At 37.0% G+C, this 11,832-nt stretch overlaps 1 protein-coding gene across 1 annotated transcript in view; it reads right to left on the reverse strand.

Moving 5' to 3' along the window:
* Window positions 1-9,767: 9,767 nt before the first annotated feature.
* The window catches only part of MRPL19 (mitochondrial ribosomal protein L19), an 8,158-nt gene continuing 6,093 nt past the window's right edge, over window positions 9,768-11,832 (reverse strand). Inside the window, exons 4-5 of the mRNA XM_008590173.1 lie at window positions 10,237-10,449; window positions 9,768-10,111 (exon numbers count right to left, since the gene is read on the reverse strand). Of these exons, the coding sequence (XP_008588395.1) occupies window positions 9,890-10,111; window positions 10,237-10,449 (435 nt within the window). The 3' untranslated portion in view covers window positions 9,768-9,889. The remainder of the gene's footprint in view (window positions 10,112-10,236; window positions 10,450-11,832) is intronic.

Consider the following 11,832-nt stretch of genomic DNA (forward strand, 5'->3'; position numbering starts at 1 on the left):
GAAGGAGAATACCTATATCTCAGTGACTACAGAACCAATCATCGCAATGAATATAGAAAAAATGTTTGACAAAATTTAGCACAACTTCACAGTACAGAACCTCTCAGCAAGCTAGGAATATAAATTCCTCAGTCTGATAAAGGGCATCTGTGAAAAACAACTATACCTACCGTCATACATAATGGTGAAATACTAAAGCGAGGATGTCTGTTCTCACCATTTCTGTTCAGCATTGTTCTGGAGGACAAAGTGGTAGAATCAGTCAAAAAAAAAGAAAGGCACACACATTGAAACACAAGAGTTAAGACAGTCAATTATCCACAGATGATATGACTGTTTACATTGAAAACCTTATGCAGTCTACAGAAAGAGTAAGAAAATCAGCCAGAGCTAATAAGTGAATTTAGCAAGATCTTACAAGAATCAAAGCCAGGGCATACTAGGGATCTGATGAGAAAATTCAATTTTAAAAACAATATTTTCAGTAACAGCAAAAAACATCAAATACCTAGGAACAAATCTATAGAAAGATATGCGAGACTTATGCAGTAAAAACTACAAAACTTTGCTGAGAAAATGTTTTACAGGGCCTAAATGGAGGGAGAGATATATCATATTTAGAATTAGAAAACTCAATTTTGGTTGAGATGTCTATTCTTCCTGAACAGATTTACAGATTTAAAGCAATCATTATCAAAATTCCATTAGGCTTTTTTTTTTCTCATTTTTTTCATTTTAAAAATAGACTAGCTGATTTTAAATTTTATAATATAGTCCAAAGACCTTAAGACAGAAAAAACTATCTTGAAAAGGAACATGTTGTAGGACTTGTACTATCTGATTTCAAGAATTACTATAAAGGGCCGAGCCCGTGGCGCACTCGGGAGAGTGTGGCGCTGGGAGCACAGCAGCGCTCCGGCCGCGGGTTCGGATCCTATATAGGGATGACTGACCGGTTCGCTCACAGCACTCACAGGCTGAGCGTGGTGTGGCCGGTCTCAAAAAGGACAAAAAAAAAGAATTACTATAAAGCTACAGTAATGAAGAGAGTGTGCTATAGGATAAGAATAGAATATCAGTGGAACAGAATAGTGTGTCCAGGAAATAGACCTATGCATGTACAGTTTTTGACTAAGGTGCCAAGTTAATTCAATTAGGAAAGGAAAGTCCTTATAAAAATATTGGTAGAATAACTGGATATCTTTATGAAATAAAATGTGCCTTGACCCTTATCTCATTTTCTACACACACATCAACACACATACACACCAGTTTAAAATGGAGAGGGATCATGGACCTAAATATAAAACTCAGAAACAAAGGCTTATAGAAAAAACAGGAGAGTATCTTTGACCCTGGGGTAGGTAAAGATTTCTTGGGCAGGACACAGAAAGCACTAACCATGAAATTTTTTTAAGAAGTATAAATTGGGGCCGACCCCGTGGCTCACTCGGGAGAGTGCGGCACTGGGAGCGCCATGGCCGTGGGTTCAGATCCTATATAGGGATGGCTGGTGCGCTCACTGGCTGAGCGCAGTGCAGGCGACACCAAGCCAAGGGTTATGATCCCCTTACTGGTCACAAAAAAAAAAAAGTATAAATTGGACTTCATCAAAATTAGAAATTTATGCAAAAGTGTTTGATATCTAAGGTTCTCTCCGAAATACAAATCAAAACCACAATAATATACTATTTCACATCCATTAGAATGACCTTAAAAGACAACAAATGCTAGTAAGTATGTGAAGCCATTGAAACACTCATATATTGTTGATGGAAGTGAAAAATGGAATAACCACTTTTGAGAACTGTCCATTAGTTTATAAGTTAAACATTCACTTGCCATACAAAGAGGCATGGAAAGAAATAGGTAAGTATGACCCATATACCAGTAGAAAAGTAGGCAACAAACTTCCTGTGAGAGCAACCAGATGTCAGATTTATCAGAAAAAGACTATTTTTTAGTGGCTGGCGGTACAGGGATCCGAACCCTTGACCTTGATGTTATAACACTACACTTTAGCCAACTGAGCAAACCGGCCAGCCAGAAAAACACTTTAAAGTAACCACTGTAAACATGTTCACAGAACCAAAAGAAACTATGATTAAAGAAGTAAAGAAAGATACGATGATGAGAATGTTGTATCAAATAGAGAATATCAATAAGATAAATTGTTTTTAAAAAAGCAAATTAAGGGCCGGCCCGGTGGCGCACTGCTATAGTGCGCCGCTTGGGAAGCGCGGCGGCGCTCCCGCCAAGGGTTCGGATCCCACATACAGACCAGTTCCCGCTCACTGGCTGAGCGAGGTGTGGGAGCAACACCGAGGGTTGCGATCCCGTTGCTGGTCCCGGTCCGGTACGGGGGCGACACTGAGGGTTGCGATCCGTTGCCGGACACGGAAAAAGACAAAAAGGAAAAAAAAAAAGCAAATTAAAATTCTGGAGTTGAAAAGTACAATAACTGAAATGAAAACTACAGGAGCTCACAGTAGATTTGAACTGGCAGAAAAAAGAATAAGCAAACATATTTTGAAGAGGGATCAAAAAGTATACATACATACATAGGAAAACACTTCCCTGTTCTGATCTAATTTTTAGAAACGTCTGGGGTTTTTAAATAATAATAAAATGCTATTACAGATCACCAAATTTCATAAATAACTGCCTTATAGTGTGAGCAGCCATGCTGGTTTACCCAGGACTGAGGGATTTCCCAAGATATAGGACTTTCAGTGCTAAAACTGGGGAAGTTCTGGGCAAACCAGGACAAGTTGGTCACACTACTCCCTTGATCAAACACATCCCCTGGACATTTTGGTTAAGTGGATAATTTGGAGCAAATTGACCTGCCTTCAATTTCACTTCAATTCTGCTGTTTCTATAGCAGGCAGGATTTTAAGCGCAGTGGTTCACAAACCTAACTGTATGTTAATAATCACATGGGGAGCTTTAAAAAATATTAACACCCCTCCCTTACCTTCCTAATATTCTGATAATTAGTCTGGAGACTTTTTAAAAACTGATTGTAAAAGAGTTCTGACTTAGACACTCGTGAGTTTTAGCAGCCTCACCACATATGCCACTTTAGACAAAGCTGCTTACCTCTTTAAATCTATCTCATTTGGGGGTCGGCCCGTGGCTCACTCGGCTCGGCAGAGTGCGGTGCTGATAACACCAAGGCCACAGGTTCGGATCCTATATAGGGATGGCCGGTTCGCTCACTGGTTGAGCGTGGTGCTGAAAACACCAAACCAAGGGTTAAGATCCCCTTACTGGTCATCTTTTTTAAAAAAATAAATAAAGCTATCTCATTTGGAAAATAGAATAGAGATGCCTACCTCACAAGTTTGTTGGGAACATTAACAGACATGAAATGCCTTGCACGGTATCCAACACATAAGAGCCCTTCTAAAGGGGCATAGAATGGCCTATTCCTGAAAAATTAAAACTTAAATATATTATTTTTCTAATCCTTCTACTGGAAGAATCCTCTAAATTTTTGAACTCTGTGAGTTATACAAAAAACTCAGAGTTATTCCTTTTAAGCGCATAATTGTCCCATCACAACACTAAATGACAGTTTGAAAACCACACACACTTGAGCAACATGGTGGAAGAGGCAAATCCAAGATCTTGACCTCCCACAGAAACACTGAAAAACAAACAGGGTTTGAAATCCCCGTACCAGCCAGCTGCAAAAAAAACCCAAAAAACAAAACAGGAAGTCACAACCAACTTGTCAGAACTCTGGGAAACAGTGAAAAGTTCATGGCAACCAAGCAAATGGTGGATCAAGAAAAAGGCAACTTTAAAATGGTAGAAAAGCTGTAAGACATTTTTGCTTGCCCTTCCCCCACACCCTCCCTAGTGGGACAGTAGTCCTGAAGATAGCAGCTGTATTCGCAGTGTTGGACACTGGTCTCCATTCCCAGACAAAGCGGAGCAGACCTTATATAAACATTCTTGTTTATGTCTATTCTAGCCTGTCTGGGGGCTACTTGAAGGACTGACACAGAGTACTCATCTCTGTTTCACCTATCTTGGAACTCAAGACAGAAAGCAGGCATTGTTTGAAAAAAGAGTAGAGTTAGTTCTAACAATCCACAAACACCCCCTGATCAAAGGATTATGGTCAAAATAAACAATAGACCAGCGAAGGCCTGGGAGGAAAAGCTGAAGAGTTTCTTTGAGAAATTAAGATATTCAATAGCATATACTGGAATATTTACAAATAATTAAATATATTTTATATATTATATATATAATATATATATATATATATCCAATATATAGAGATGTCATTTGTGGCATCAATAACATGGTGGGGGTGGGGGCAGGTAGAGCTTTATAGGAGTAGCAATTTTGCATGCTATTAAAGGTAAATTGGCATCAATTCACAAATTAGATTAAATTTAGTTATAAATTTAGGATGTTAACTGTAATCCCCATGGTAACTACAAAGAAAACATCTAACAAGTATACACAAAAAGAAGTGAGAAGGGAATTAGAATGGTCCACTACCAAAAAAATCAGCACAAAAGGCAGCAGTAAATGATGGACCAAAAAAGTGTAAGACATACAGGAAATAAAGAATAAAATGGCAGAAGTCAGTCCTCCCTTATAGTAATTACTTGTAAATGTAATTACATGTAAATAGATTAAACTCTCCACTCGGAAGGCAGAGATTAGCAAAATGTACCCAAAAAAAAGAAAAAGAAAAAAAGAGCATGACCCAGCTATATACTGTCTAAAAGATACGTACTTTAATCCAAAAACACAAATATATTGAAAGTGAAAGGATGAAAAAAGATATTCCACGCAAATAGTACCAAGAGAGCAGGGATGGCTATACTAGTGTCAGACAAAATAGACGGTAAGCCAAAAACTGTTATAAGAAACAAAGAAGAACAATATGTATTGATAAAAGAGTCAATTTATCATGAAGATATAACAATTATAATCACCAAACAACAGAGCCACCCAAATATACCAGAACTAAAAGAAGAAATAGTTCTTAAATAGTAGTTGGAAAGTTCAATACTTGGTTGTCAAAATAGATACAACATCTAGAGAGAAGATCAGTAAGGAAATAGAGAACTTAACAGTATAAAACTACTAGACCTAATAGACATTTATAGAACACTACACCCAACAATAGCACAATACACATTTTTCTCAAGTGTGTATGAAACAATATCCATGACAGACCATGTTTGGCCACAAACCAATTCTCAATAAATTTAAAGTATCTTCTCTCATCACAATGGAATGAAGCTAGATATCAGTACCAAAAGGAAAACTGAAAAATTCATAAATAGTTAGAAATTAAACAACACACACAACCAAACACTGGATCGAAGAAGAAATTACAAGGAAAATCATAAAATATGACAAGATCTAGCAATTCCACTAAAAGATACCCAAAAGAATTTAAAAACAGGGATTCACACACATACTTACATGTCAGTGTTCATTGCAGCATTATTGACAATAGCCAAAAGGTAGAAACACCCCAAGTGTTCATCAGCAGATAAACAAAATGTGATATATACATAAAAAGGAATATGTAGTTGTAAAAAGGAATGAAATTCTGATAAATGCTACAACATGTATTGTAGAGGGTTAGAAATTGTGATTCCTATTTGATTATTAGATAGAGTTTTTTAGGTAATGCATATATGGGACAGGAAGCAAGAGCTTACAGCTCGGGGGGCAAGAGCCCACCAAATCAATTCTAATCAATGTGTAGGTGACGGATTATATACACTGATAGTTAACATAATGGGTTCATTGGAAGATTTTGTAAGAAGGAAACTCAGGTTTAAAGCCTTTAATGTGAACAAGACAACTGAAACAGAACAGGGATTGTTCTATGGGCAATAATCTTTAATACAACAAAGCTTAAATGGAAAAACTTGTGAGTTAAGATTTCCAAGGACGTTTTGCTACATTAGTTAGTACATGGGGGTTTTTCCACATTTTGCTTTAAGCTATTTCTGTAAGTTTCTCAAGAAGTCAGGCACTTTCATGATTGTCTTATTGTTTCTTTTGCATGTTTCTTAGCTTAGATTTATGACTCTTTTGTTGGTATATTGTTTAAACTATTTTGAACCATGCATGCTTGGATGAAGATTGTTACATAGCCAATTTCTGTATGTTCTTACTATTATTGATTAACCATCTGTTCTTTTCCTGTAATTTCCTTGTCTTTTCAATAAAAACTGAAGCAAAAACTGACTCGGGGCTGCTATCCAGTCTCTTCCTTCTAACAGAGGAGTTGCTGAGATGCAGCCCCTTCAGGCTCTCATTGCATTCATGTTGCTTTGAGTAATCTTTTTTCGTCTCTCTTACACAGCGAGAAGTGTAATAATGGATAAATCGTGAAAACATTATGTTAAGTGAAATAAGCCAGACACAAAAGGACAAATACTGTATGATGCCACTTACAAGAAGTACCTAGAATACGAAAATTCATAGACACAGAAAGTAGATTAGAGGTACTTGGGGCTGGGAGGAAGGGATGAATGGGATTATTGCTTAAAGGTTATGAAGTTTCTGTTTGGAGTGATAAAAAAGTTTTGGAAATAGAGGTAATAATTGCACAACATTGTGAATCTAATTAATGCCTCTAAATTGTACATTTAAAAACAGCCAAAATGGCAAATTTTGTTTTATATATATCTTAACACAATAAAAATGTTTTATACTATGCACATTTAATGTATTAAGATTTGCTTTATTTCTGGAGGAAGATTCACAAGAATTTTAAAGATAAACTGGGGCTAGCCAGTAGCTCAGTTGGTTAGAATGTGGGGATCCCCATACCAACCAGCCATGAAAAGAAATTAAATAAATAAAAATAAAGATAATCTGAGTGAAAAACATGACTGGTTGGATGTTTCTGAGCACATGTACTTATGAGCTGATCATACATCTGCACTGCTTTAGATCTCAAAATGTATTATCGTTCATCTGTCATTCTACCAAGAAGGATAAAGTGTGTTATCAAAGTGAAAAATGAGCAAGCTTAGATGGCTATCTTCCGACAAGATAAAGAGAAGAAAAATACAGGAGACGAGCTCCTGTTAGACAATTTTATTTTGGGGTGGCTGGTTAGCAAAGTTGTTTAGAACATGGTGTTATAACACCAAGGTCAAAGGGTTGAGATCCCCATATTGGCCAGCCACCAAAAAAATTTTTTGTATTTTGAATAATCTAAATAATCTAAATAAGGGAATGATGCCTTTTAAAAGTTGTTAGGTGGCTATATAAAAACCTTAAGTGAAAAAGATCAAGGAAGCAGCTGAATGTTGCTGTCTGGAAGACAGACTCTATCTCTCCAAGAAGGAGATTGAAAGCCTCTTCTCTGAAGAATCTGACCTAACTAAAATATTCGTGTGGAGGAGCGAACTCCCAAAATAAGCCCATCCAGATAACCCTAAAGACAAACCCTTCCCACAAGTCCAAGGCTTTCCAAGCTTTTTCGTAACCCATGCAACCATAAGTAGACAGCCGAGGATTACCAGATGTCCTGGAAAACTCTAAAACAGAAAACAGAAATAAATACGGAAAGAACAAATCTGGAGGAAACAGATGCTGCAGGAAAACAATTTCAAAAGGAAAAGCACAAACACTATAATGAATACCCTATGGTAACAGAACAAATTTACAGGTAAGAATATAAAATAAGAGTACTACTTAGGAATAAGAACTTTCACAAATCAGAAAGCATCTTGAGATTTTAAAATACAATAGCAAAGAAGAGTTGGAAAACTCAGTTAAAGAGCTAAAAAACAAAGAGATGGGGGTGGAGGGCAGCGTAAGAAAATTAGATAACCAGTACTGAATACTCAACATAGAAATGAGTTTCAGGAAGAAAGAAGCAGAGGAGAGGAACTCACCAAGGAATGCTAAGTTTCCCAGAACTGACAGATATGTGTTACCACATTGAAAAGGCTCACCAAAAGCCCAAAACAATGGATTAAAAATAGACCCACACCAAGGCACATCAATGTGAAATTTCATTACTATGAGGATTAAGAAATTGTACAAACTTTCAAGTCATATACATGGAGCAGAAATCAAAATTGCTTTGGATTTCTCAGCACAACACTGAAAAGGAAAAACACCTTTAAAATTCTGAAGGTCTAGACACTGCACATCTGTGGGTTAAAGAAAAATTCTGAAGGAAAATTATCTCCCACCTGAAACTCTAAAAGTATCAATCAAATAAGATAGATATGGAAGGTCTCAAAAATTTTACCTCCAAGCATACTTCCTCTAGAGGCTACCAAAGGATTGCTACACCAGAACAAGTTAGTAGCCAATAAAATGGAAAGCACAGAATCCAGAACAGCTCAACACAAGAGAGAAATCTCAAGATAGCTAGGCACCAGAGGGCAGATCTCAGCATGATTCAATTGACAAACAGGTTGAAAGTTGCTTTCCTCAAGACCTGGGCTAGTACCATAGTCTTTTTAACCTGAGGAACAGCATGCCCAGGTGAGTCTGGCCCAAAGTACGTGGTCTGTACCATGTGTGATTACATCCCAGCTTTCCAATCTAAGCTCAGCTGCATGGCTCAACAAGGACACTCATAACACCCCACAGATGTACTCCACTTTGACCTAGTCCTAAGAGCTGAAGTTTGCTTCATCATGCTCTTGAGAATCAGAAAATACAGTTTACTCCCTCTGACCACATTTCTTTCAGGCGTCATTTACCCAGTCCACACCACAGGCCTGCCAGCTGCCCTGAGGTGAGCCTTCTGCTTAGCAGAACTTCCTCAGAAGTAGCTTTTGTAAACTCTCAGGGAAGCTGAAGCCAGACTATGACCCAAAGACTGTCATGTTCTCCTTGAAGCCTTCATGTAACAATGGCAATACTGCCCTTTCATATTTTTATATAGTTTTTCAAAAGTAAATATATTGTTTAAGAATATATATGTAGGTAATAAACTAAAAAAAAAAAAATGCAAAGGAATGATTAACATAAAGGATAGAATCTGCATCTGGGAGACAGAAGGGATACAACTATAAACAGGAGTCTTCTTAGATCTTATTTAATGTTCTATTTCTTAACATGGTGGTGGGTGCATGAATGATCACTTTATTATTCTTTAAATCATGCATTGTTCTATACTTATGATTTATTTCACTATTAAGACAAAAATCATCTCACCCACTCCCCTTGCTCAGATTCCATGCTCACAGAGCATTCTGATGACACTTTGATTCATATAGTAGCTTTACCTCCTGTAAGGGAAAGGACATGAGGCCATTTAGCATGTATATTTCTCTTCCCAAAGTAATAAACTGGTATACTAATTTTATTTTTTAAAGTACTGTATTAGTCCTTTTTTGTATCTCAGAATATCTGAGACTGGGTGATTTATAAAGAAAATGAAATTTATTGCTTATAGTTTCTGAGACTGAGAAGTCCAAAGTCCATCTGGTAGCTGCAACAGTGACCCAGCAGTCTCACATTGCAAGATGGTGGAAGCAGAGAGAGCAGAGAGAGGGCCAGACAGACTCTCTTCTTTTAAAGCCCTCAGAACCACACCCCTGTCCATCATTTTTAATCCACTCACTACTGCATGGTCCTACCATCCAATCACCCCTTCAAGGCTCCACCTTTCAATTACCGTAATAGGATTTCCCACCCTCTTAACAGTCACAGTGGGGGCTAAGCTTTTAATACATAAAACTTGGGGGACACAATTCAAGCTTCAGGGATTTCTGGGAAGACATAATTCAATCCACTACAAGTACTAATAAAACAATGAATATTTATTCATTTAATGATTATGTTCTTATAAATGAAATTAAATTGGCCTCAAAATAAATCCTCTGAGAGTCAATATATCCTCTGCAAATAATCAAATTCATTCTCAGGACTTTTTCGATGCTTCAATTTCATCCCATATTGCAGCTTCAATTTTTGAAGTATCATATTCCCTCATCATATCAAACTCAAGCCAAGGCTTACTCCACTTCTGAGCTTCTTTCATTTGTTCTTCAGTTAAACAAAGATCAAATCTGATTCCTTTAAGATTAAAATTTGGACGTTCCCAGCGTTTGGACCAGGGCTTGGGCTTCATTTTTACTTTCAGCTAAGAAAGATATTTTAAAAAGGAATAATTAGATTGATAGACATAGCAAAAATTTTTCTAAAGTTTTCATTAAAATGATTCTTATTTTACACTTGAACTTCCAGTTCCAAATGTACAATCTATACCTTATTAACAGGAACTTCTTGGCTAGGCTCTTGTGCTACTGGCTTCATATTCACATCAAAAGTGCTATATTCAGGAAGAGCATCTCGTAAATATAGCAAGCTATCATCCAGCCGTTTCTCTAATTTGACCACTTGGATCTCCTGGATTCGAGGATTATAAAGTTCAAAGCAAATCTCAATACCTAAAAAGGAAAGAAAACATATTGTTACAATCTAAGTCCAGGTTCCTGCACATATCTTGCACTATAGTAAAAGCTACTTCATAAAGGAACTAGCGCAAGGTTTTGCACAGAGGAAACGTGACATAAACTCATAATTTTTAAGATGGAGATTATTGAGCGAAATAAGGTCTAAAAATAGTCTATAAATATATTGTCACATATCTCTTCAATTCTGAAATAATATTAACTTAGAGAAAGTCTGAGTAAACGCTTCACTATATCATGTTCTTGTTCATTTTCCAATTACTTGAATAAAGGTCAATCTCCCAGGTTACAAGTAAGAGACTTAATGATGCAAAAAGAATAAGTAAAATTTTAACTTCCAACTTTGGTTAGAAGATCCTCTTAAGGATGACCTAGGTTTTTTAACACATTAGGGCCTTCCACATGAAGCAACCTAGGAGCAGCTTTGAGCATATCAAGATGCTACAAGTAATAGTTTAATATATGTCATCATATTTTTAAACAGTTGAGTGCAAGAGTATATTCTGAGATTTTCTGGAATAATCCCCCAAAACTACAAATACCATCATGCACCGCATAATGACATTTCAGTCAACAAACCACATATATGATGGTGGTCTCATAAGACTTAAAGGGTATACCATATAGTCTAGGTGTGCAGTAGGTATCTAGGTTTGTGTAAATACACTCTCTGATTTTCACATGACAAAATCACCTAACAATGCAGTTCTCAAAACATTCCATCATTAAGTGAGGCATGACGGTACTATTACATATGACCGACATTAGCTACTAGTGTTTAATACCAGGACTCAATCCAATATTTACTATACAGTTATTCTGTTCCAGGCACTAATCTAGGAGCTCTGCCTATAGCAAAACAAAAATAGGTAGGATCCCTTTCCTTTCATAGAGCTTACAATCTAGTGGATGACAAACAATAAACAAAGTTATTTCATATAGTGAAGACAATATAGGGCGATGACACCATGACTGAGGAGGAAGCAACTTTAAATAGTACAGTCAGGGAAAGCCTCTCTGAGAAAATGATGTTTGAACTGATATTATAAAGGGCCAAAAATGCTCCAGGCAGAAAGAATAGCAAATGTAAAGGCCCTGGGGTGTTATTAAACTTGCCATGATGGAAAAACCAAGAAACGGATCATTTGGCTGGAGTACAGTAACTTAGCGGGCCAGGTACTATGGTTTGAATGTGTCCCCTCCAAAATTCATGTTGAAACTTTAACACTCATTGTGTTGGTATTAAGAGATGGGGCCTTTTGGGAAGCGATTAAGTCATGAGGCTCTACCCTCATGAATGGATTAGTGCCTTATAAAAGGGCTGGAGGGGATCAGTATTGGTGCTCTTTGCCCTTCTGCCATGTGATGACAAAGGTTTCATCCCATCCAG

This window comes from Galeopterus variegatus, unplaced genomic scaffold (assembly GCF_000696425.1).
Source record: "Galeopterus variegatus unplaced genomic scaffold, G_variegatus-3.0.2 Scaffold5903, whole genome shotgun sequence".
NCBI lineage: Eukaryota > Metazoa > Chordata > Mammalia > Dermoptera > Cynocephalidae > Galeopterus > Galeopterus variegatus.